This window comes from Eleginops maclovinus, chromosome 9 (genome assembly GCF_036324505.1).
Source record: "Eleginops maclovinus isolate JMC-PN-2008 ecotype Puerto Natales chromosome 9, JC_Emac_rtc_rv5, whole genome shotgun sequence".
Lineage (NCBI taxonomy): Eukaryota > Metazoa > Chordata > Actinopteri > Perciformes > Eleginopidae > Eleginops > Eleginops maclovinus.
In genome coordinates, this window is record NC_086357.1 from 22,712,671 (window position 1) to 22,740,420 (window position 27,750).

The window sequence follows — 27,750 nt, forward strand, 5'->3', positions numbered from 1 at the left end:
TTTCTTTTATCCTGTAATGACTTGTTGTTAAGAGATTGCAACATTAGACTTTTAAAGAATTGGTCAATTCATTTAATGACAATGACAACATTAACATAAGATTTATATAGTGCTTTTCCTAATGCTCAAAGGCACTTATTTTATTTGTTATGGTTAATATGGTGCAGTTTATTTTGATGCACTCAAAAAAATCCATATTGAAGTACATATATTAGAATATATTGAGCCTTGCTTTTACCAGGGAGCTTAGAGCTTTAGTTATCTTCTTTTTTATAAGATTGGTTTCAGGAAACTTAAAGTATTCTCAATGATAAATCAGAATTAACTCTCTGAATTAAATTGAAGTCTAAGGAGACCAAATGTGTTGATATGAGAAACAATTTGAAGCATTTTAATATAAAATGTTAAACTATATTCAAACTAATTGAACTTTAACAAAGTTTTCATTTTGCAACAACAGGGCCAAATGTTTCTACACTGATTCTTAGTCTGTCTGAATGTAGTTCTGTCTTTATCAGCTTTGATTTGGAATGTGTTCAATACATAACGTCTATCATTATTACCATACAATATATAGATTAAGAACAAATGAAAAATAAAATAATATAAAATTGACCTAGGACATATGACAGATTTTGCAACCCTGGTCTCCTCAGGCAGGTCGTACCACGACCAGCACTGATGCCTCTGAAGCCCTCAGGATGCAGGACGGGGCATAGGGCTTTACAGGAGGTCACAAACATAACTTAGGACGAGGCCTCACAAGGCCCTAAAGTCAACACTAACATCTTAAAACTGATTCTAAGAGCAATATAATCTAATTTTCTTCTTACATCTGGACTAATTTATTATTTGTGTTTACAAGTCATGCACGAGACGGCGGTTAGACAAACCAACATAGACCCCAATACAAACAATCAGACAAACAAACATATACTCCCAATAAACCTCAGCGTGTCAGCAAGTTCACTCGGCTCAATTTTGGTCGAATGTAAGGGGTTTCAGAGGGGATAAAGGTGGCCTCCAAGTGCGAAGCAGATGCTTTCCACACTCCCTGTGTACAAGTAAGATCGGTCCCAGAAGAGCGTCCAAGAGCGATAACTAGCTTATCCCATTGCGGCCACCATTAAACCTACGCGCTAATGGCTGCTATGCCCCCCGATCAGGAGACATAGACTTTTCCACTTCAACCTCTTTCCATGCAGCACAACACAGTTAGTTATAGTCCTCCAATGACCAGTCCTATCCACTTACTATCAAGTTCATAATCAACGATGAAACACACCAGGTTCAGAAACTCGCATGACACTTCACCCCAGTAACCAATTACCCTATATTTTATTTCTGCACCCCCAAGCTGCCCGACTCGCCACCAAGTAGGAGTTGGTCAACAGTCAGACTGTGCCTTTAGACCCCCTCGTAAAGAGGGCGGTGTAGTGAGTAAAAGCTTAGGCCTAGGCTGTGCGCTCCCTCCCTACTGGCACCCCTCCAGGTCTTCCAAAGCCGATACAGTGTCTGCCCACACCTCCCGTACCCAAAAGTTGGAGCAGTGTCTAAGGAGGCGATCGTGTGGATAACTCAGACTGCTTCTCATAAATTGTGTGTGCTGACCACTGAAACCACTATCATTCGGGATTTATAAACATCAGTTACAAACCACTTGGCAAACAGAAGTTTCACTTAATCGTACTCTGTTTATTAAGGTTTATTTGAACAGGAGCTGTGTGTGTGTGAGAGAAAGGCATGTATGCCCCAGCAGCACACCCAGAGAAAATCGGCCAGGACAGAGTCCCTAGACACCGACCTCCTGGGCGGTATAAAGCCTCAAATATTCATTAGCCAAAATCAAATGCAATTCTACACAGGTAATTTTAGAATACCGTCAATCAAGGCAATATTCAAAAACTAGAGTTTGAAATCACACTTACCAGTTCTGAAGATGTGTTGGTATCCTGCCGACAACGCCAATTTGTGGTGGAAACTTCTGGAGCAATGGAGACGAAACTCAGAGAGACACGGGGAAAGCTATAACTTTGATGGCAAACACTGAAGGTTTAGTCTGAAGTTAACGGCCGGAGAATTTATAGGACATTTGTGGCAGCCACGAGTTGACGCAGCGGTTGCCCGACCAATTCTGAAGAACTCCATTACAATACGAGGTTTTAACCAGTTCGGAATGGACAATCCACATTCTTCAATCGCCAGACTAAACATATATGGATCCTAAATCTAACTAAAGCTGTCGCACATTGGATAACAATGTACGTCAGGGAACCTACGTTCCAGATAAGAAGGGCTTTTAGATGTCCCTAAACAATAACTATCTCAGGTCAGCTTGTGCTCGGTCATAGACTGGCATCAACAATGCACCCAAGCTGCCCCTCTTTAAGGGAGATTACAGCAACCCGAAGGCCAAAGAACTATGCCATGGGAATACAGACAGAGGAAGGACCTGAACTAGGTCAAAGGTTAAACACCTAAGCCAAATATTCCCTAACAGCTATCACTGCCATAACATGTTGAACAATGGTCATTCAAAGACAGGGCAGGTGAAGTGATTAGCCGTGTGTCCTACAGGTGCAATTTACCAAGGTCACTCCCCAAGGCATCTCTAAATTCCCATCTACTGTATGTGTGGGCAATGGTAGCCGTTTCCCTGCTGCTGGCTGTCATTTTCTAAATAAAATTATGTATATCACTGGATTATTTTAGCTGATGCATTAATGTGTCCATCATCCGCCTCAAGACCCTGGTACTGGCCTACCGAGCTGTGAGGAGATCAGCCCCTTCCTACATCCATGCCTTGGTTAAACCATACAATCCACCGCGTGCACTTTGCTCGGCGTCAGTCAATCGGCTTGCTACTCCATCTCTGCAGTCGGACCCAGGTACCCCTCAAAAACACTCCTGTTTGCTATACTGGCCCCTAAATGCTCGAATGAGCTCCCCATTGACATCACGACAGCAGAGATAGCTTAGGCGTTGTAACAAATTCACAAGCCCTTACAATGCGGTTGTGTTAGGAAGGGTAGGTGTAGCAGTATGTGCCACAAGTTGCATTACATAGATTGTTTTGAACACCGCTTCAAAATAGCATTGTGATTGTTGTTACTGGATAGAAACTGAAAGCACGGGAACATTAATAAACTACAAGTATGAAAAACAACGATAATCAAAAGATACACATAATAAAATAAATACATTATTATTTACACTCAGTCTAGAACCCTGCTCTATTCCCCCACTCCCTTAACCTAGACCTCCACCCCTACACCAAAGCAACACAAGTTTAAGGCACCTCATTACTAAATATGAATTAATCTCAAATGAATATACTGTCTCTATATAACATATACTCCGCTCTGGAGTATGAATCTATTTTTCTGTTGCTGCGTTTTTTTTGTTGGCCTTTTATGGATCATCTTAATTAACTCACAATTGTATATTGTGTAATGTTTGTGTATTTTTTACTGTAGATATGTTTATTTGCTGTAAATGTTTAGATTTAGATTTGATCATGTCTATACTTTATTCCACCTTTCAAATGTTTTAATGCCTGAACACACTGCTGCTCCTGTAAAGCCAGAATTTCCCAATTTGGGATCTATAAAGTATCCATCCGTCAATCCATATCTCACAATGGGGTCGGTTACAGATACTTTTCATCAATGCATTGCTTTAATCTTCCCTCATTGGTTGCACACACTTTGAATTGACTGGCTATGCAAAACAGAAGGTGAGGCTCATTATGAAAAGCGTGCATATTCGTGTGTATACGCACATTTTTACAAAAACCGTGCACAATAAACGGGCACTCACATAATAAGGTAATAGAATACAAATGTAACAGAAATGCAAATTAATTAGGCTATAGGCTGCATTTAATATTATGTAAATGTAATGTCAAAACCATACATTTTTGGCTAAAAGCTGCTATTACTAGGCTATTGAACACACACATTCAGGATATCGGCACATTGCATGTTATATAATGTCTAAATTTCCCCTCCCTCTCTCATTGCAGAACTTTGGTCACGTATCAGACAGCAGTGTGTGTCAGTTCAACACCTGGGTCCTAGAACTAGCGTGTCTACATGAAATGCACAAGTTTATTGATGTTGATTACACTTGCATGTGAGATCATTTAAAATATCAGCTGTTCCTACTGAATATGGGCTGCACAGTTTCTTACAGCTACGTGTATCAGTAGGGTACTCCTGCTGCTTCGGTTTTCAGATATTACGATTTAAAAAAAAATGATTATCAATGACCTATTGGGAGCAATCGGAAATAAATTGCCTGAACATCTGAAATGTATTGCACTGAAACCAAAGTTAAAAATGCACTGCTGGAAACACAGTAAGGTCATTGAAATACTGCCAAGGTAAGAAGTTCTATTAATATCTCACAGATGTAACACCATAAAATGCAGTTCCCTAAAGAAGAACTGAGTGCTGAGATAAAAGAAGGGGGCTGAATCACATTGCATTGTAAAACTAAAGCACGAAATGCGGGGATACACTTATGCAATGAATGACGAATCAAAGAACAAAGAAAAAGTGATGATTCAGAACTGTTAATATTTGAAAAAGCTGATTGTACGTTTAATAGTTCAGTGTTGTAACCCATTAAAGACTAATTGAAGTGCTACATACAGATATAATATACCTTCAGTGGCAGTGTAGTAGGTTTGAGCAGGATTTGAAGATGTTCCCATTCCCTGAACATTTTGCTATGGTTTTAGACAGAAACTCTGCTGAACAAGTCCTAGTAAAAAAAAGGTGAGGGGCCAAGTCATCAATAGTATGAATGCTGCTGAATCATTAGCTAAGAACTAATAAACCTTTAATCACAGGCAGTATCTGACCTTTAATACAGATCAATATTTACAGAGAGAGAAAGATAACGAAAAGCATAAAGCTGATGGTTCACCTGAATCTGGATCAATAGACCTGGACTGATCAAAGTCCAAAATGAGGACAACAGTCTCAGCATTTAAAAAAAAGATATGTTGTTCAAGACTCGTGCAGTGTGGTTGAACTCTCGCACTGCATTTTCTTCTCCTTTTGTCACCCAAACAAATCAAAACAATATTCTCCTCATCCTCAAAGTTGTAGTAGTAGTTTAGATAACTCTCAATTTCATTTAACTCGACCAGCACACACTCTGCCCGACCTGCTTCAAAAGAGATAATTACCAAGATGTTTTTATTAATAGATGCTTTAAACTTTAAGGAAAAATCTTGCCTCTTCTCTGCACCTTAAAGTGACACTGAAGGTCAAAGCATTCATATGAAGCTGAAGCATTGTCAATGAGGACAAGACCAAAGGCTGAAAGCAACACACACTCTGCACAAGGAAGTTATCACGAAGATACCTTTGAATGAAATCAAAATAGCCATTTGATTGGTTACAAGGTTAGTGTGAGGACAGCAGAGACACAGGCAATGACAAGATGAAGAAAGCCATTGGGGGTGGGGGGGGAAGCTGAGATTGATTTGAACTTTTCCTTCCTGGCACCTAAAAGGACAAACAGTTGCTGGAAATCATCAGACCTTTATTGCTTTGTGCTTTCAACCCTCACCAGCACACAGCTCTGTGGACACAAACATGCACGACTGCAGTTGTGAGTTCAATTCTCTGCACAGAGTACACATTTAATACAACTCAGAGAATGCTGCAGGCGGTAGAGTTACAAAAACAACTGTCAGTCCTAAGGCCTCTCCTATTGTCTTTCAATTGATCTGATTTGTATTAATCTGGACGATATAAGTTGCTGGCAGTCAGAAATATTTAGATGCCAGGGTGAGTTCTTTTGTCTTTTGGATGTACAAGTGTGTAGGTTACAGACAAATGAACCATTTCTCTAGAACTTATCATGAAATACCCTCATGTCCAATACACAAACCAATTACCTCAGATAATTGAATGACCTTTATTTCAACCGTGGCCTACATTTCCCCATTAGAGCTCCAACCAGCTCTGTTAGCATGAAGTCTAAATTGAAAGCCCAGACAAATAAAATCCTTTGTGAAAAGTAAAACCTTAGAAACACTGAGGGGGAAGAGAGCTCTCAGTTTCTTTTCTCAGTGTGTACACATGTATACACTGCTTTAGGTTTTAGGGGAGGTGGCAGCCTGCCACATGGAACCCTCTGACCCGGCACCCCCCCCCCTCCCCTCCCCTCCCCCTCCAGCTCCCTGAGCAGCACTGAGGCCAACGTTGGGACGGCAGCCAGTAGCAGCATAGCGAAGCGAAGCAGGGCCAAGTAGAACACAGTCGCTATGTAGATTTCTGGGATTGTTCACAGTGTGTCAGATTACAGCAGCACTGTCCTCTCCGTCGCCCCCCTGCAGGATCTACTGCTCACACTCACATGCCGAGGGCCCTTTTTTAGACTCTGCATTTCGGTGCAAGGGACAGGTTTGGCAGTAAACGGCATGCAGTCATGGGTTATAAGAGGATGGTCACTAGGCACACGTTCAAAAATACTGCACATTTACCCTAAATAGTCAAATGAGAGGCTTAACTAAACATTTTCTATCATTTCCTCTGAGTAAAACAGATTGTAGAGGCTAGAGCTGACATTCTGTTACACTTATCTCCCAGGATAAACTATGCAAACTCAAGACAGCAGAGGGATCCAAATGTTTCTAGTGAATTGTCACTTTTCTGGAACAAAAACAAAGTGCCTGCACCATGTGGAGGCTTCTGGGAATGAAAGTGTGAAGCTGCTGCCATCTACAGGACAGCCTCTTCAATACAGGCCGCAGTAATTGTAAAAATGTGAGAAAAAAGTTTAAGAAGAGCCCCCTCAAATATGCAGTTTCTTATTTTTAAAGTTGTATGGGAAAGGGTAACCAGACTTTATCTTACTTTATTTTAAAAAATGGTTTGGTGGCTAAAAACAAGCTGGTCGATGTACTGCGTTACATATTTTGTCTTTTCCTCCTATGAAAAAAAACCCTGTTTAATTTACATTCATGGCATTGCTATCCATGTTCAAGAGAAGAATACATATTCTCCATTAGAAAATATAGGAGTAATCCCAAAAACTCAATGACTGAAATCAAGTTTTCTATACATCAACTTAGAATAAAATGACACCTCGTAATAATTGACAGCAACAACTGGTTCAGAATTTCACAAATAAGGATTTTAAAGAATTTTATTGAAACAAAGATCAATTTCAGTCCCAGTCCCTTATGGTTTTTCAAAAAGGCGTGCTTTGGGCTTTAGCGCCAACATTTCACGACTCTTCTCCAAAGCCCTCGTTGCTTATACAGCAGCATGTATATACTCAAAGAAAAAGAAAAGGAAAAACCTATACAACAGGTCATTTTGGCACAATCAACTCATACAACGGTACTCCTGTGCTGGCATATCGTTACTCTTGAACAGTTTGCTGTGGTGCAAAAAGGTCTTTTTACTGATGAAGTCCTTCACAATGGATTTGGACCGTAACAGAGGTGTAATACAGTAATCATGTCGGAAAGGATACAGTAAGAGAGGTGGAGAGTGTCTGTACTGCCATACTGGGCGATGATAAATCTGGTAACAAGACATTCCCCCTTTCCAGATACACAAAGTCCCAGATCCAGACTCAGCAGCATCGTTATGATGAGTCTCGGAGCATTGGCCTAAATGTAGTGTTTGCAAAAGGAGAGCGATATAGATCTGAAACCTGCCGTCACAGTCATGCAAATCTCATCAGAAGCAAAGGAGCTTCCTCTGACTTCTCACAAGAAAAACACTGAGAAAAAGTCCACTGGGTGATCAATGATGGAAATTGAAATGATAACAGGAAGTAGAGAATACTGCGACATGTTCCTTTGCCAACATTTGGTAGAGCGTTTTAGTTTCATCCCACCCGGTAAGCACTTTGGTATACATGCTGGTCAGAGCCACGTCGAATTGATTACACACTGAATTCAGTTGGGCTAGGCCTTTGCTTGGCTTTCGATATCCTTGGGCAGTTGTTTTTTTTTTCTTCAAGTAAAGATACAAGACTATTCATTGTAACACATTCATAAAGCATGCACTCTGATGGACAAAGGGAAAAGTGTCATTTTGGACAAAACCCCCAGGTAACAGCAAGATCAGGAGAAAAGTGCAGATTTTTCATATTCACATAAAAAGATATCAGAAATGCACTCGCTGACTTAACACGACTCATTAGGTTAAGTTCTGATACAGCAGGTCTAATTTTTCTTCGGATACATCGAGTGGATACGTCTTGACGCGGCATTTCTCAGAGCTGATCAAGGAATTAGATTTCAGGTCCGTGAAAATCTGACATCACATTTGAAAAAGGCAAAAACTGGTCGCAGGTGAGCGTACGCCCCCTGGAGGATGATTGAGGATGGCTTCATCTTAACAGTCGTCTCAATGGACTTCCACGTGGGCCGATGAGCAGACAAAACTCAAAATCTGATCTTTTTAAAGAAACTGTAAACGCCATTTCAACATAACTAAAGGGGACACTAATGCTAACTTAACAGATAAATCAAATCAGTGGATATAAACCACTTTATTTTTTAAAGATGAAAAGAAAAAAGCCTCCCCTGTCTGCATCATCTTACAATTCGAGGATCTTCTGAAGCAGGATGAAGAGTAGGGCTGGCGATAAACTCTTCAGATAATTCATATTGCTACAAAAGCCATCATGACCTAAAGTGGAAAGGCAACCAATTAAGAGCTGATTATAGTTTTCCAAGGATGCGTTATGATGAAGCGTTACTAAAACACCGTTGTTGTAACCGATGATCAAGCGCTGCAGCTTGTAACGACTGAGTGAGGAGGACAGTGTTTGGAGAAAGACCGCTAAAGAGCGACGGGGTACTTTCTCACATGTTCCCTCTGTTAAGACATCTGCACAATATTTTAGAAAAAGAAAAGCCGAGCGCACAAACAGGCGTACGATTGTGTGCATTCAGATGCTTGATTTAATCAAAAAGGTATATCTGCATCTCTTTAAAAGAGAAAAAATATATTAAACGCCAACAGATTTGACAATTAGATGAGCAAGGCAGCTTCTGAATAAAATACTGGCTGACATTCAAGATGTGAGGACAGAAAAGAAGAGACAGCTTTAAGTACTGATATGAAGGAGTGTTAAAAGAGACTCATTCCCCCAATTTAAGTGTCAAAAATAAATAAAGAAAACAAAGATGGAGACTTCAACGTCATAACCATTCGATATGGGGGGAAACTGATGTATCATTTCATTACTCAAAAACAAATTAGTTGCATTTGGCATACAATCTGCCCCCACCCTCCCTTCCTTCCCTCCCCTCCAGTTTTAAAAAGCAGGAAAGATTTGGATTTTCTCCCGAGAAAGTAGGAAAGTTTCCACGTTTGTCTCTTTCAGACCTCAGGGCGGGCTGTTGAGAAAAACAAAAGCCACACAGAACTTTTTTTTCTGGATGCATTGTAACTACACAGACGGACCTGGCCACACTAGGCACAACCCCATCTTCCAAAAAAAGAAACAAAAAATAATAAAATTAAAGAGAAAAACATTGTGTCCTGCTTATTCCTTACTAGAGCCTTTGGCCCCAATGAGGGGAATACTCCTTACATGGCATCTTTCATGAGAACACTTCTTTAGCACAGGCGGAGTCCAGAGTTTTCCTTTATCTGCGTGGTTTCCAGAGACAACAGGTAAACACTGTGCAATAACTACTTCTAAAGCTGCTGTTGATCGTACTCGGCAATAAGTCTCTTTATATGTGCCAGTTTGTTGTGTAGATATTCACAGCGGTTCTTCTCTTGGCTATAGTTTGGATTAGTCTGCAGGGGACATGAGAAACAGTCACAATCTGAACATCTATTTACGTACTTTAAAGAAGCAATATATATACATACACTTTATAGCCGGACTTAATCTTACCTTTTTTATTTTATGATACTCCTGAAGTATCTGATTGTGGATTGTCTGTGGACAGAGAACACACAGAATAAAGGACAAGAATAAAGCTGCTTGATGGATCGTTATAGTTCCTAAATATAACTGCTAAAAATAAAGTTGAGGAGGGTATGTACCTTGTACTTGTCTGTGCCTTGGTTGAGTTGTTTGAGCTCATTGTCGAGCACCGTGAACTGCCGGGTGATGCCCTCTATCCGAGCGTGCAGACTCCGGTACTCGCTGTACTCGGCATTGAAATCGGTTTTATACCTCTGACGCTGTTCCGGAGAGCCGATCACCATGTACTTCCTACGAGAAAAAAAGAAACATTTTGATTTAGGAAAGAGGTACCAAAGTTACATGAAAGCTTTAGGATCCCTTCAACATTTCAAATTATTCGGGTGGCTGTCCAATAAAGCCAATATCCCAAAGCACACATGACATGCAGGTCGTATTTATTATTCCATATAATCCCTCCTTCATTGGCGCAAATTTGGTCCCATTCAAGTTGTGTTTTGCTACTTTGTAAAAGTTTGTGGTAATTTGAGTCTCCAAAAAGGAGCTGTGTTCACAATTTGTTGTTTCAGAAGGGAGACTTTATGAGAGGTACCGACACCAAACTATGACATTCATTATTTTCCCGAGTCTAAAACTGTCGAACAACCGCGTTAAATACTCACAATAAATAGTCTGGCACCTCGGGTGATGACGTAGGAATACTGGTACTGTTGCACATCCCATTCAGATCTGAAACAAAGACACTTTGTTATTAAAGGGCATTCATCTGAGTAAGTCGTGTCTGTGTGTGTCGTTTAAAAACAACCCTGCAAAAGATAATTATGTTTTTTACTGTTATTGTTTACAACAACTTATCATCTAAAGACGTGAGCTTCCAGTTGGATTCACAGGTGTGTATTTGGGGTTATTGAAGCCATAAAGATGAACAGCAGGGGTCTCTGTTTAATCAGTGAGTCACATACTGGTCACATGACACATCACCTACTCAGTGACTCAAGTGCTGTTCTTCCACATACAAAGTAGTACTTTTGATTCAGAATTGTGCTGCTGTGGAATTTATTAAAAAATAAGAAAGGGATGAAGTGTGTGTGTGTGTGTGTTGCTCCCACCTGTGCTTTTGTGTGGAATACTGTTGCTTTTGAGGTTTGCTGGGCTCATGTCACAGGCAGGTTTCAGCTCAGGCACTCGCTCCCCGCGACTCTTCTTCTCCTTGTCCTGCCCCCGTTCTCTCACCCTCTCCTTGTCTTTGCTCTTCTCCTTGTCTTTGCCCTTCTCCTTGTCTTTATGTTTTTTTGACTTCTTCTTGGACTTGTTGTTAATGGTTGAAGGACTCTTATCCCGGGGGACATCCGGGACTGTGTGTGCCGGAGATGATGTGATGATGCTGGGCGCGGTGAGCTGCGCGGTGAGCGGCGTGGTGAGCGGCGTGGTGAGCGGCGTGGAGAGCGGCGTGGAGCCCGTGAACAGCGAAGGCGGTTGGCTGAGCCTCTCGGACACGGCCGTTTCCTGAGAGTCGCAGTCTCTCCCATTGTGGCTGGAGTCATTGCTCACGTCTGACAGTGCTTCGAAAGGCCGAGGGATGTCCAGCACCGGGAGCTGCTGGGAGCTGGACGTTATGCTGCTGTCCGACATGGAAACCGCCACTCCTGCCTGCGCTCCACCCGTCTCCACTCTCCCGTTGGCGGAGCCGAGCTTGCCATTCACTGGGGCTGTTGCAGCCTTGCTGGCGAGGTGGGATATTCTGGGCTTCTTGTTGGCGAGAGGGTCGATGAAGTCAGCAGCGGGCCGTTTCTGTCGGAGAAATTACAGTTTTAGTAGCCGACACTAAAACATATCAATATGAATTCGTTGGTAGGGCTGCAGGATTTGGAAAAAATGAATCATTTTGATTATTTTTAATTATAAAACTCTAAATAATGCATCCCTCCAATATATAAAATGTTGTTATCATTGATAAATATATTGTGTTGTGATTATTTAAAACGACCTGCACCAAAAACATTTGTTTTATAAAGTCTGAAGAATCTAATTTCTAGGCCAAGAAATGAATATTACTTTTTACTTCTCTACGAAATGTATTTATTTATAGAGTAACTAGTTACAGATTCCCATTTTTACTTTATAATTATTTCTATTAAGCCACGTATATAAAGCAATACAAAACTCAACCATCTCTGCAGCTCCACAATACTTTGTTCCAGATTATATATTTAAAACATATTTAGCCTTAAAACAGATACTATGCTTCCTGTGACTTGAATAAGTCTATATTTTTTTAATTCACCTCAGAGTGAGAAGGAGGTAAAGTGCAGTCCGTGTCAGAGATAATAAAATGTTTTTAATGGAAGAGGTCGGAAGGAACTGTAGCGAGGAGAGTATCTAGTCCCCGCAGACAGATGGAGGAAGAGTAGAAAGAAAGGTGAGCTGTCTTCGCAGCAGCACTGAGAATATAATGACTGTCATATAATCCCTGGTATTGTGAAAGGCAGCACAGGCACGCTCTGTTTGACCCAGCCTAACTAATGTCTCTGGGAGTGGCTGACCCAACAGCACTACTTCAGGGTGCTGTAACAACAACAACAAACAGTGAGGAGCTCCAATAAGACTCTTGTTACACCAAGGTATAAAGAGCAATTATCTTTGTCGGTCCCTTCATAATCTTTTTACCTGAAGACACTGTAATGTGGAGAAAAGGCTGTAATGTTGTTGTTTGGATATAGTAAACAAGGCTCTAATGCGTGTGTATATTTTCATGGATGCAGATAGGGTCTAAACATCAGTATTGTCAGGTGGACAGATGATGGCTGTGATAAACACATCTCCCTCTAACAGCAGATAGAGACGCAGAGTTTGGGTCTTTGTTTCTGTATTTCGGAGTGAATGGAAAACGTTTTGAAAGTGCCAGCGGGGGCGGAAATTATTTACACATTTATCTGTGTTTGTGTGGACGTCGGACTGTTTGCACTGCAGCTCTCTCGGCTCCCTCCCTCACAGATCGGACGTTTTACAAACGGCTTTACCTGCTGTGCTGCTCTCTTTTTATACCAATATTTCTGAACGAGACCCGGGGGTACTGTTTGCTTGTGTGTTTGTGCACCGTGTTTACTGAGGGAGGGAGCGGAAAGGAAGGGCCATACAGTAGGTGTCTGAGGTGAGAAGAGCCTGAGAGGAAGGAGATATTAATATAAACACAGTGGCTCCTCCTCCTTCTACCTAATGGAAGTGTAAACAGCGGCTAAACTCTGGAGTCACGATGACCTTAAAAAGAGAGCAGCAGGACAAGGTATATGAACAAAGAATTATGCAATGAGGAGGGGGTAAAAGAGCTTCAGTCAGATGAGGTGATCTATAGGAGCAACTTGGTTTAGTAATAAGGGTTGAGTTCTCATTCAAACAATGTTTATCATCTGGTTAAAGATTCTTGAATAAGTGTATAAAACTGGTCAACTTGAACTGGTTTAGAAAATAAACTCTGCAAGTAAATCCAGTGGAAAGGCAGGGAGGAAATACAAAACAGACACAACACAGGGTTTGGAGGGAGCCAGAGGATTAAGAAGAATCCTCCCTGGGAAATACCAGAAGCTAAAAGACTGCAGGCACAACCCAGTAAATCAGAATGTAGGTAAACTAGGGTAAATATAAAAACAAATAATAATTCGATACGCATCTTTGTTCCCCTTTACATTTATACTGGATGAGCCGGGAAAGCCGCAGGAAAACAAGCTCTGGTTAAAGATTAGCTATGCAGAGCGTATTTACACTGTACTGAATTAACCTCCAGCTGCTTGAGAGCTCAGAATCTAATGTTTATTTGACAATAAATGCACTGTTGAAATCGCGAGAGGAAACTTGAAACTGTTGTCTGCAGTTACGTACATTTCATATTTCTGAAATATCAAGACAAGATCATCCATTACTGGTAACGTGAGGGTGCTAGAGTAGGAAGTGAGAGACGAGGAAGCAGCAAGCTCACCTGAGATGGCGAGTTACTGGCCAGCTCTTTGGGGGGGCTCTCCAGAGGGGGGGCCTGGTTCTGCTTCCTATAAGAGAGAGTGTGAACACATGAAAGCATGAATGACGACACATGCAAAAAGCTTAATATCATTTCTGAATAATCTATACATCCACCTGCATACAAGCACTACAGGAACACTAACATTATTTCTATCCGCTCCAGCACATTGTACATGATAGGCTTAGGGGCAGGACATCTGAGTAGCTGTCCAATCACAACAGAGCCAGCCAGCTAACCAATCAGAGCAGTCCCGGTAGACAAAAAATGATAAATATGAACCTGAAAATTAGCATAATATGTCCTCTTTAGGGGTAAACTGTGTAGCTACAACTTCCTCTAATTCTACAGATGCATGAGGACATGTAACGGTAAAACATGTTATAGCAGTTGCCTTGTGAAGCTGAGTGGGTAGCTATGACAACAGAGCAAATGAGGGCCTACTTGACAAAAGCAGCACTTCATCATAACCGCAACCTTGATGTTGAAAAATGGACAATCATTAAAAATCTGTTTACGGGTTTTATACCAGGTTATGAGTCCCAGTCTCCCTTTCTTCTCTACAGAGGAATACGTGTAACCTCACAGACAATCCTGCATGTTTGTTAATGGTTGAACAATTTTGGCAGCTAGTTCAGGATGAGTGATAAAGCAGAGTGACACTTGAGTGAGAGAGAGAAAGCGAGAGAGACAGAATATGGTGCTGCAGCTCATTTTGGGTATAGATGTTTGGGACTTTTATCAAGCCATTTGCACTCTATGCAACATGGACATTATACGGGAGCAGGGACACACTGAACTACTGTGTTTGACAAGAGGAGTAACTCTGTAATTTATTAAGAGCCAAGAACCGTCGTAGGTGTGAACACCAGATTGATTATAATGCACTGAACTCTGACCCCATTACCCATCAGATGAACGTGGCACACTGTAATAAGTGTTAAAACAACAGAGCAGTGCCAAATAAAAAGCTTTCCCACCAAGATAAAAAGCCGTTTAACCAACTAGGCCAAGACAAAGTTGACTGTCATTGTGAAAAGCTTCCCGAGGATCCAATCTTGTTTGAAAACATGTTTAATCCAATTTACTTTCATTTAATTCAGCTAATATCTCCTCATGGTCTGCTAGCTGTCATTTCTGCGCAGGGCCTTTCAATAAAATCTGATGTTCATAGACAGCTCTGTCTTTGTAAGGAAGGAAGAAATCAGAAAATTGGGCTGAACCAAAGCAACAGGGGGTTCCTTTGATTGACAGAGGGTTATCTGTTGTGGATTTTTCATTTTAAATCATTTCTTTGCCTCCTCGTGTTCCTTGAATTGTTATACATTATGTTACTATTCAGCATCTGTGCCAAAAGGGTTTTAACGTTTAACCTGAATTGAATTAATTGCTTAATTTGTGATGAGTGCCATGTTCTTAAAGCACTTAGAGCCGCAACTACTGTATGGAAAGAGCTGTAGAAGTGAGTTGAATCATCAGTTCCTTTTGTTGCCTTTTTAATTGACACGTTCGTACAGTGACAGAATCCTTCTCCAACTCCCTAAACTTGTATGTTGTATTCATTTATTTCGCCAGTAAGAGAATACAGTTGAAGATTGATTTAACTGATTGTATTTTTCTAATTTTCCAGTAAACATCATGAAATTATGGATATCATGAGTTCTTTTGACCGTGATAATCCTGCAGGCATAATCTGATGTCCTGACAGCCCTGTGTCATTTAAATTAAACACTCTTTCTCCAGAACTTCTGACTCCACCACTACAGCTAGAAAGCCGTTTAGCTGCTCAAACAGACTCTGGTTTACAGTTTTTAACTTTGCAAACAAATAAAAAATAAATCCCACAAACAGGCCGTTATAAGTTGACACGTTAAAGAGCACTTTAGCACACGCAGACACGCCGCTGTCACAGCTGACAACTGTATCAGAAGGGGGCAGTTGGGAACAGCAAGTCTTGTCAATGCCCCATCCTGGTTCAATCAGGGTGTGTGTGTGTGTGTGTGTGTGTGTGTGTGTGTGTGTGTGTGTGTGTGTGTGTGTGTGTGTGTGTGTGTGTGTGTGTGTGTGTGTGTGTGTGTGTGTGTGTGTGTGTGTGTGTGTGTGTGTGTGTGTGTGTGTGTATGTGTGTGAGTGTGTGTGTGTGTGTATAGGCGACAGTCAGATAGACAGGCAGGAGCTACGGGTGAGACAGCACGCCGGCCGATATGGCTGAACCTTGGCCGGGAGCCACCTCACACACGGATCAGCATGTGCTGGAACACTGTTGCATCATGTGCGTTCCTATCGTGTTGCTGTGCTGCTACTCCTGCGTGACTGCCTGCATTAGCTCCAAACTCTGGAGGAGATGGGGGTGGTATTACTTTGGAGGCTGTGGTTGTTAGTCAGCTGATTAACTCACAAACGGAGCACAAAGTACGGTTAAAACAGGGACACAGGAAGTATGCATGCCTTTACAAACTAAACACAAAACACTGAGGGGCCAGGAATATAGAGCTGTAATAAAAACACTAACAGTTTTCCACTTGGAAAAGGCTGTTATGTTGTTACATGTATCATATTGCGCAGTGTTTTTGCTCTCCATTTGTGTAGATTTGGTGGACCAAAACACCAGAAATACCTTTCAACAGCTCAAAACAAAAACATACAACCATGCCAGAAGCAGTCTCAACAAAAGCTGGACATATCAGGTGAGTTTTATAAAGTAGTACACTATTTTGCAGGATTATTACATTAAGTGTTTACATTCTACTGGTCACTCATTGTTTACACTCTTGACGCTGCATTTAAAGTTGCACCACAGGTAAAGCTGAGCTTATCGTGGTGAATAGGGGCTATTCTTGAGTCTATTACGTCAACACAAACTGAGCTACGGAGCACTGCTGCCCGCCTGCCTGATCTATAAATAGTAAGCAGGGAGATTGCCTTTCCTTAGTGTCCCAGATCCTGAGAAACCAAATGTTTCCACTAGGAAGAAGGCCAGTAGCTCATGCTGTCAACAATACAACACGGCCCTCAGTAGAGCACACAGAAAACTTCCTTGGGACACAGCGGCCATTGTAATAAATAGAAACGGTGGGTTTTTCACATCCATTTCAAGTGAACAGAATTTAACCTCAGACAGGAAAGAAAGACATTTATCTACAAAGCTGGGCAGCTCTATAGTTCTTACATACCAAAAGCACTCACCCTATGGCCTAGCCCTCGCCACAGAGTAAACACCAACAATACAAAAGTGCACTGCAGTGTCACAAATCCTCAATCCACTCAGGGTTCATACAGAATAAGGCAATTTAGATTTAAGACGTTTTTATGAAGCCATAAAAACTTGAATTATCCACTTACTTGAAATTGTACAACGCAACAACTCATGAAATTCCACTTCCAATGTGATTGATATAATCTTGCCTGAGTTACAGCTGATGAGAATCATCATGAGGGTGACATGTGCGTTTCAAGAGAGTGATACACATCTGTGACTTACTTAAACAGGATTCTCTTGAGTAGCTGCTGATCTCCTTCAGTGTAGCCTGGCCAGTCCATCTGAATCTCCTTATACAAATTGTCCTTCAATGTGAAGGTGTTGTCTTTCCCATTCAGATTTGCCACCTGGGAGAGCAGAAAGAGGGAATTGTGAGTCTATGCTGCCGTTTTTGAGAGGCAACATAGGCAATAAATGTGTGTTCGTAACCTGTTGCAGGTAGCTATCCAGGGAGTCCTTGTCTAATGGCAAGAGGCCATCTTTCTGTAACCTCAGGATCAGCTCAGGCTTCTTGTAAGGCTTGAGGGCCAGCAGGTGTGTGAGGCGCTCTCTGAGCGGCCTGTGCTGAGGCGTGCCCTTTTTCAGCGTGCTGCTCGAGATGATGACGGGCCGAGATGTCCTCCTTAAGGGGGCGACGTCTGAGAGGCCAGGTGCCGGTTTCCGGATCTGAACCTTTTTACCTAAAGAGTGCAGCAGTTACAGAAGGGAAGTAGGAGCGTTAGAAAAGTTGAATAATTGATCTTAAATACTTTTTTAGGACGTGCATTATTCCGAGTATAAATCACAGGAGTAATTTAGTACTACAATCTAGACCTGAAACAAAAGTGCTGGTGGCAAAGGGCCGAGTGACCTGCGGGCTAGCCGCCAATGCTTGCTTGTTTTCTTAAGAACAGAAAATAACTATAATCTCAGCAAGAAATGCTTTTCTGTCAACATCTTCTATCTCCGTCAGTGATAATGGCTGAGTGAACTTGCAGATGACTCAGATAAAATGTATCACGCACTGATCTTTAGTGCTGCCACGTCCCCCGTACTCACCTTCCATTATACACATCAGCTTTTATCACCTCTCCCACTGAGACCTTTTTCAGGTGATTTAGACTGAATATTGTGTTGCCTTCTTCAGAGCCTGAAACAGCGTTTGGCTCCACAGCACACACGGACTAGACTTTTGTTGACTCACTGCTGAACAGTGAATAGGCTAACACTGGATTTCTTTCTTTGCAGGCAATGAGGCAGTGCTGCTGTGGTTTGCTGCTGCAGCACGGTTTGTTTTATGGTGCGGGTCAGAGACCAAAACAAGAAGTCAGAAACTCTGCATGTTTAAATTACAATCGTGGGGCTGGGGAGAAAGAGGATCAGTGTGCATGTGGCACATTAGCTGCTTGACCATTAAGAAGGCAAACCACCATCAAATTGAATAAAGTCCTGGTTACAGATGGGGCATGCTGGCCCTCCGCCATTCGACTCAAACAGCCAGTCTGCTGCAACACAAACCCATTCACCAGCAGAGAAAGGCTACACAAACACATGGGCTATTTGACTTTTTGCACGGTTCAGATATTCTTCTAGTCTATTGTTGTCTGTCATCTAAAACTTTATGGAGTTTAAATGGAAATATCAGTGGGGGAAAGTAACCAAGTACATTTACTCAAGTACTGTATTTAAGACATTTTGGAGGTAAAAGTACTTTACTTGAGTTTCCATTGGAAGCAAATATTGGAATTTATTTGACTACATTAGTTTTTGCAGGTTTATATAAAAAATACAACGATTAAAATCAACTATCTCACTATAATGTATGGAGTTAAATGACAGTACAACAAAATAATAATAATAGCTCATCTTTTGCTAGGTGCAAAATTTAAATCATGAACACTAACGCTCACTAATCATCATCCAGTGATTTAACATACATTATAAAAATGGCCACTTTGGATAATGAGTACTTTTAGATTTGATACTTGGGTTTATTTTGCGGTTACTCCTTTTACTTGGGGAACATTTTGAATGAAGGACCTTTATTTGAAACAGAGAATGCTTTCACTGCGGTATTATGACTTTAGTTTAAATATAAGATCTGAATACTTATTCCACCTCCTCCTCATTAAACAAAAGAGAGAGAGTTTTAATATACTACTAGGAGGTCCGTGACTGATAGCCAGGTGGTCTGTTTGCATTTGTGTCATGTGTCCTCACCCACGTATCTCCCCCCGAGCTTGATGACGATGGCACTCCGACTGCGAGTCTCCTCCTCGACCTGGGCCATGTTTTCTCTGGCCTTCTGGTAGGAGTCGTCCGTGGCACAAACTGTAATTTTGTCCGTGATCCCACCCAAACAATCCAGCTGAATGCTCCCTTCACTGCAAAAACAAAGGGGAGACAGTGAGAGAGGAAGACGGGGAAAGAGTGACCAGCAGCTTCAATAGGAAGAAGATAGAAAAGACTGGATATACTTGTTTAAAAAATGTGCTACTTGATCGGTTTGACAGTTATTTGAAAGATACAGGAAATAAAACATAAATCCACTCGTTAATTCTTGGCATTAACCTTGAATCTCTCACTATTTGTAATAACCCGTCCCTTCTCTGTGCATTCCTTCCCAGATGAGATCCATTAAGCACCCTGAGGGAACAACTATTATTTTTACAATTTCTATCCAAGTATGTGTTCCCACAGTACGACTCACTGCCGCATAAAATCCCATTCTTTCCCGACTTTCCGGCCCTCTTTGATTCCCCTCCACTCCGATGGGGATTTGGCAGAAAATGAGATGGTGCTGGCGCGGTCAGTGGAAGCTGAGCTCTGTCATTTGGGCTTTAGATTGGAACTCAAGGTTGATTAGGATCCAGTCGGAGATGTGGATGAACTCCACCTGACCCACTTGATAAAAATATTCTATGAATAATGGGGTCATAAACTTGCGAGGCAGAGAGGCAGAAGATTCTTGTTGTTTCCCATTCTGTTTTCTACTTCCTTCCCCCTCATGACAGACATCTGTTCCTATTTATTTCATAGAGTCAGCACATTTCTGCCCATGTTAGGCCGGAGAAAGCATGCAGAACAAGCTTAATGCGGAGAACAGGACAGCCCCGGATTGCTATTAAAGGAGACAACACTTACAGCAAGAGCAAGACCAGCACAGTTTCTGGTTTACATCTTTGCAAAAACACTTTTTATTGTATCTTTAAAGCATCAAAAAACAAAGATGCATGCACTGTTTTTATGTTTTACTACTGTGTTTTTATATGCAACTGTGCACAACTTGCAAACTATACAATGATTACCGTATTTGAATGTTATTTCCCTTTCATATGTATTTGACTGAAGGTAAAGAAGGCACGCACATTATACCAGTGTAATGCAATGTTATAAACACCATGAGTGCATCTTTCCATAGTAGCTGCTACTTTCAGCCAAAATCCCGACTGTGTTCACATCAGTGAGAGGCTTGGGGATTCAGCTCAGGTGATACAAATTTTGAACAACAAGAATGTCGACCTGAAAAGCTCTCATCGTCTTTCCACAGACTGTTGGTTATTCACTCAGAGCTCAAAGACAGCATTCAAACGTTCCCCCAGAATTTACATAATTGTTAGTCAGAAAATCTTTTATTGCAAAGGTAGACTTCAGATTTGATGAGGAGTAAAAAGAGAGTGAATTTCCGTGTTTGTTTTACCTGGTGATGTACTGCTGGATGCAGTCGAAGCTGCCCTGGGGGTTATCTCTGCCCACATGTGACAGGTAGAAAGTAAACGTTTGCAGTTCACTGGAATTCTCTGACCGTGGTATTGAAATTTTCTGTTGAACACAAAGAAGAAAAATATTCAAATATCAAACCACCATGAGAGATGCCTGCTCTTAATTAGCGAGTGTCAGAACACGGGGCCACACAGCCTTCAAAACCTTTTCCAATACAGCAACAATTACTTTTCTTTTTGAGGTGTTTAGGAAGCAAATGCCAGTGCTCCATTCTTTGAAAACCTGGCTCTGTTAGTAAGCCCGAGGCATGTTACTCGCTCGCTTCAAAAACACTGAAAACCCCATAAAAAAACGCAGCTGAAATCTGCTGCCTCGTCTTCCTGCAGCTTATTTCTTACAGCACTGCAGAGTGTTCCCAACGTGTGATTGGAGAAACCGCAGGTAAATTACTATAACAGAAGAACTATGAAAGGTATTTCTGCAGTGTCTAGCCTTCAACACAGTTATGCACATCTTATTACTCCCCCAGAACTACCTTCCTCCCACACTACAGGTGTTCCATTTGGGAGACGTGGACATCGCAAACCAGTAATCAGACAGCTGCTGGACTGTTTAAACTGAGGCAATAATTTGACAAGTGTCAACTAGGATGCAGAAGCTTCATAATACACCTTGCACTGAGCACTGGCTGAAATGGTTAACATTTAAATGGCGTGCACAGAGGCATGTCAGTAATCTGCTTAGTGAGAAATATGAACCAGAGAGCCGAGGGTGACACTGAAACTTTGCCTAGCCGATTAACTCTACATGATTTCACCTCAAAATCATTTTCACACCCCATCATTATGGATTGACAAGTGAATTAATTTGACAAGTTCAGAGAAAAACAGCAGCAGAGGTAGTTTTGGACCAGGTAAGCTAAGGCCAGGCAGACGGTTGTGTTCCCACGAGGGCCTGGCAGGCTCACCCCAGCTCAGCTCTGTTTTCATGAGCATCACATTGAGCCACGGTAACAAAAGATGCTGAATTAGATGGTTCAGGATCCCCAGTTCAGCTGCTCTTGACCAGTGAGCACTGACCTAACCTCCATCAGAGGCTCAGCCTGTGACTCACTGGCCTCTCCATCAGGAGACAGACATGCTGTCAGACTGCAGGCAGATCAGCTCGGCTACTCAAAAGCCCCAACACATGAGGGTTGCACACGGCTGACTACTAATAAATATAATATCCATTTATGTATGCCCGTTGTATTATGTATTGATTATTTTTCTATCTCCTGGAAGACCTTTGCTTTTAGTTTTCCAGAATGCTCCACTTCAGCATAAGCTGAAACACTTACTGCGTCTGCCGCACTCCACCTCATACAGATAAATCAATAACCGATAGTTTGAAAACCAGACTTCAGCGTTACTCCTTATCATCGTTATGACAACAACAAACACAGGAAGAGGACCATCCTACACCACATTGTGTAGTAGGTTAATACACATTTAAATGACAGGATGCAGAGATGTTTTTGGCAGCAGATGTAAAAGACAAACTTAAATCCCATTACTACGAAAAGTGTGAGGAGCTGAACTTCCTGAGGGCAACAAGATATGTTCAAATGATACGAAGTTGTGCCTGTTCTTGCTCTATATTGTCACTGTTGCTACAGCCCTCTGCTTGCGTTTAAGCGACAGACTTCAACAAGCCAGTGCTGCGGATGCTAGCAAGAGGAAAATAGGGCCCTGTAATGCTTTTTTGGGGGGGGGGCTCCCTTTCCTGTAGTGTGTAATATCATTTTTTTGTGCAAAGGCTGAACTCCCAAAGTTTCCCCCAGAGGGAGTTTCTCTTACATGCCACGATTGGATTCCTTTCTTATTGACATCACTACTCAAGCTTCGATTGGCTAGCGCTCTAACACATTGTACGTGATAGGCTATGTGGCGGGACATCTCTAAGCAGTTGACCAATCACAACAGAGCCGCCCAGCTAACCAATCAGAGCAGACTGGGCTCTGGTTTCAGACAGAGGGTGATAAGAGGTGCTGCAGCACAGGCAGTATGAGAAAAATAAAGAGCTTTTTCAACATTAAAGCATGGAGACATGTCGCAGTGGAGGCACAGAATACAAATATCAACCTGAAAATGAGGGAATATATGCCAAGATGTCCTATGCCAGTGTTCATGTGCAGAAACACAGAGGAGATTGTGTAAACGCAGAGATGATTAAGAGGTAGAGGAACCAACAAAAAGGAGAGGCTGTATTGACTCACACTGTAGAGGATAAAAGACGCCTCTCCACACCAAATGGCTCAGGCTTTGGTTTAACAAACAAGACAGTGTTGAAACCCACGATGTGCGCATACACAAACTTAGTCATCCACCATAACGTGCAGTTTCTTTGGAAAGCAGGTCACTATGTGGAAGCTGACACTCCTTTTTTGTCAATGAGTTTGCCTTTCTCTAGTTTATAGTGCATCTGGACTATACAACAAGCTCTTTATTGTAAAGTAATAGAAAAGAGTTGTTCTAATGTCATGTTTGTCATGTTCAATCTTGAGCGTTGAAATATTATGTCAATGTTTTGGGGTTTGAGGACCCTCTAGAAAACTAGAGGGTGCATCTTGAGGGGTTTCAGGTGGAACACAACAGGTAATATCCCATTGTGGCTATGGGAACATGAAGCTGACATTATTGTGTGGACCTAACTGCTTTCTTGTTTAAGGAAACACTAGTAAAGCCACAGGTTTGAATCCGTTTTACTTGCAAATTAAAAACTTCATCAGTTGAAGTGTTTATCAAAGTGTTTTTTAGCCAGCTGGTAAAACAAAACCTAGAACAACAGAGCAATGGAAAAAAGGCACACTTTAAAGAGCATGGGGAGACTATAAACACTGGATGAAGGGCAGGGACTCAACGAAACAGTATCTCTACGAGGAATAATCCCCTTTATATAGCTGTTTCTAGGGCTTGAAGTGGATTTTCAACAGGTGTTCAACCACCCCCTCCTTAATCTGCCTGCAGCTAGCTTCATGTTCTCATTCTGTATGGCAGCTAGCAAACAATGCCTCTTTTACGGCCTGGGTCGTTGGAGAGGGCCCACGCACTTCACCTCGTCCTGTTTCCAAGAACAGACGAGAGAAAAGGAGCAAGGAGGCAGAAAAAAAAAATCTGAGATATACGCCAGAAACAAACAGCTGACATCAAAGATGAAGCGGACTGCTCTTTGCTTTGCCAAATGTCGCCTAATTTCTGTCCTTTGAATTTATCAGCAGAATGTGTTTCTAATCCCAAATTGATTTTGCAGAAGAAAAACTAAAATAGCCTTATATTTTACAACAGTGTAAACACACGATTTCATCATCGCATGTTTAGAATATGAATCAAGAACGTAGATCTAATAAATAATGGTAGCCGGAATTTAAAGATTGTGGTTTTTGGCGTAGAATTACAGATTAAAATTGGCCGGAAAACAAATGTAAATTGATTTGCTCGGCTGACGAACCCTTCACACTCTCTCTCTGACTGCCTCTGCCAGCATATAATGCTAAATGGACAAATGGTTGTGGATAAGGCTCAACTAGTGTCAATGACGGCTCATTGGGCTCTGATTTAACTCTAACTAGACAGTTAATAGAGGCATCATGGACCGAGGTATTCCTCTATCATACGCTTCCATTGTAGGGCTTGTAAACACCATCTTTTGCTGCTTAAAGTATGAACTACAACTTGTCTACATTTTTGCTAAATTGCCTGTTTTGGTGTCTTTAAATACTTTCCTTTCCAAAATATGTAGGAAGCTTGTTATGCGAGAGTGCGCTTAGTCAGAGCCCAGAGAGAGCAGCAGCAGATGAATGAATATGAGTGAATGAATACATGCAAGCTCACTGTGTCAGCCAAGCCATCTGCTCTGAAATTTAGCCACTTTCTCCCTTCTGACTACCATTCTGATATCAACAGTAACAGATTCTCCTCCACACACCGAGCCTGCTGCATCAGAAGAATACATGCCTTCCTTTACTCTTCAGCCTAAAAAACGTTGGATAATAAACCATCAGATCTACCGTCTGATTCGTGCAAACATGGCGCCTGGACTGCATGTATACATATGTGCTCAACACATTTCAGTGCCTGCTGAGAATGGAGATTTAAAAACTGAAAAAAAGAGTCTGGCTATGTGCAGAATCTTTAGAGATCGTTGTACAATTTTACACAGAAATACTGACAGCATGATTGAAGACTGACATGATCAAGGATCCTAGATGATGCTAAAACAATGGCTGAAGAGGATGACACTGGACAAACTGTTTTCAATTATGGATAACCCTTACCACCCTCTCCAACATCTATCGGACAGTCAGTGGATCAATCCATCCATCCATCTTTCCATTGTCAATGTAGAAAACATAGACCATAACAACAATACCCAGAGCTACATAAAGGATCATTCTTCAAGACAACATGCAAACCAAACAATGCATTCTGGACAATAGGCTGCTGCTGCCTGAAGTCTATTGATGAGAGTTTGGAAAGCATTCAGTAAATTCCCTAACCGACACATCGAGCCTTAAAAATACATTTGAACAACAAGCTGTGTGTGTGCGTTACACTGCAGCTTAGACACGATGAGGTGTTGGCAGGTGCTGTGCTACAATGTGAGAGCAGCTGTCTGTAAGCTGTTTTTGCTCGTTTGTCCTTAGGTGAGTCAAGTGTAAGAAAAAAAACTGCTTATGACCCTGGAGCTCACAACATAAACAAGCCAATGCTTCAGTTGTGGCCACCAGCCATCCACCCAAACGTTTACCCTTTCCCAAGAGAGGGAATTTGCACACTGTATCCGATGATGAATGAGGGGAATGCCGATGTAATGAGCTCAACTTCAAGATCGTGCTGTGTCATCATTAAAAAAAACAAAAACTTCAAAAGCAATGAAAACATTGAAAAAACAAAAAGAAATTCTCTTATCTAAGTTTGCGTAGAACTTCTTTCTTTTGGCCTTAATGTGATTGGCCATTAATAACATCGTCCTTCCTGAGATCTGAGGATGTGGCAACTCTGTAGTGCTTCCCTGTGAAACTTTAGAGTAAACACTAAAAGAACCACCCTCAGAAAATTGAGAAATTTGCAGAAGTTTAGATGCTGACTAGTGTCACAGGTAAAAAAAAAAGGAAGGTTAATAATTAATCACACGTCGACGCCAAGGAAAGACATTCAACCTGCTTTTCTGGATATGGTGCTAATCATTTTACAGCATATTTGATGACCTATGATAACCTATAGTGTCAAAGCCTTCACATAGGATGCAGAGTAGGCAGTAAGGTTGAAAGTGAATCTGTCGGAAGGGAGGAGTAGCATATATGTCAAAACATAGCATAGAGCTGCTAGAAATCCGCATTGTGACCATTAATGTCTAAAAACAGCCAATCAAAAGAAGGTTTTTGTAAAAAAATGAAAGAAAACAATTATTGGGGTATAAGGGAGATCCCTAATTGAACAAGCACTTTGGATGTCAACCTAGCTGAACAATGCAAGCACAGGAGTTCACAAACACAGTCAGTCAGAACGGCAGGCTAACATGCTAGCGGTGCCTTTAGCTCGTGCAGGAATACGTTTCTTTATCAGAGAATGCTTATGAGCATGTGGATCTTTATTAACTTTAAAAAGGAGACAATTGCTCATACAGAAAGTACTGGCACCCTTGTGTGAGATTTGCCATTATCATAAACAACCAGATACAAGTTGCAGAAAGGGAGGCAGAGTTTCTTGCATTCAGGGAAATAAAAAAGGATCCTCAATCTACTTTATTGCAGCTTGTTTTGTCCCTTCACTTAGCATACGTCGTGCAGTTATTGACTTGCTCCTATTGCAGCAAAGAGGCAGATGTTACTTTAGGTTTGCTGCAGTACTTTCAGCAGCTTCCAGATTTAAGTGGGCTGTCTCAAGCCGCTTTATCACTAGTCATGTTAATATTGGTGATAGCACAGTTATTAACAGCCACCAACAACTAATAATCAAAAGAGGGCAGCCTTTGATTCAATCCAATTTCCAATTTGTGAAAAGCATAAAGTCCCTTATATCATTATACTGGATCCTAGACAATTCTCGGAGATACTAATGCATAGAGCTCAAGATCATCAGTTTAAAGAGATTTTATGGAGAATCCAAACAAACGTTCCTTTGGCTTTGTATCATACACCAGAGGCACTTCCTAACCACACAGAGGGACATAACTAAGAAGTTATCGTATGTTAAAAAAGGAGGTTTGGGAGTATTTTGCCTGCCATGCACAAAGGGCCCACTTCATGTTTCGTACATTTAGGAACCAAAACAAAACTAATTATGTGCCAAGAGAAGCTGAGAAACACTGCCTTATAAACAAGTCTGTTGACACTGCACATGACACATATGGCAAAAAGAACACCATTAAATAGGAAGCCGCTTTGCCAGCATCTTTCCTACTGCCGTCGAAAGACCGACACTTTTGAGACATGGCACTGAAGTGTCACGTTGGTGGAAAGAATTAGCTAGCTTGAAAAGGATACCCGTGTTGCCATGATCATGTGCCTGTTTGTGTTTGAGCTTCAAAATGCGCTTTTGAAAGCTTGGATTTCTGCGAGGAAGCTCATGTTAAATCTAAATTCATGTCAGACACCTGTATTTTAAAATCCATGTGGCCAACTAGAATATGTTCCTTATGAATAAAAAGAGAAAACACTTTCATTAACATTATCTCTATGAACAAAACGGTTTGCAATGAATGAGAGGACACTGTGAAAGACAGACAGACAGGGAAATGTTTTCTTACCCCTTGGTTTCCATTAAATCTGATCAATGGTCGTGATGAGAGGACCTATGAAAGACAAACAAAA

General features: G+C 41.5%; 1 protein-coding gene across 1 annotated transcript in view; it reads right to left on the bottom strand.

Annotated features, from left to right (window-relative positions):
* Window positions 1-7,133: 7,133 nt before the first annotated feature.
* Window positions 7,134-27,750, bottom strand: part of ell (elongation factor RNA polymerase II) — a 32,452-nt gene continuing 11,835 nt past the window's right edge. The window contains exons 2-12 of the mRNA XM_063891217.1: window positions 27,687-27,731; window positions 20,875-20,996; window positions 19,395-19,558; window positions 17,625-17,875; window positions 17,418-17,542; window positions 13,898-13,964; window positions 11,034-11,715; window positions 10,587-10,653; window positions 10,044-10,215; window positions 9,892-9,936; window positions 7,134-9,791 (exon numbers count right to left, since the gene is read on the bottom strand). Coding sequence (XP_063747287.1) covers window positions 9,687-9,791; window positions 9,892-9,936; window positions 10,044-10,215; window positions 10,587-10,653; window positions 11,034-11,715; window positions 13,898-13,964; window positions 17,418-17,542; window positions 17,625-17,875; window positions 19,395-19,558; window positions 20,875-20,996; window positions 27,687-27,731 — 1,845 coding nt within the window. The 3' untranslated portion in view covers window positions 7,134-9,686. The remainder of the gene's footprint in view (window positions 9,792-9,891; window positions 9,937-10,043; window positions 10,216-10,586; window positions 10,654-11,033; window positions 11,716-13,897; window positions 13,965-17,417; window positions 17,543-17,624; window positions 17,876-19,394; window positions 19,559-20,874; window positions 20,997-27,686; window positions 27,732-27,750) is intronic.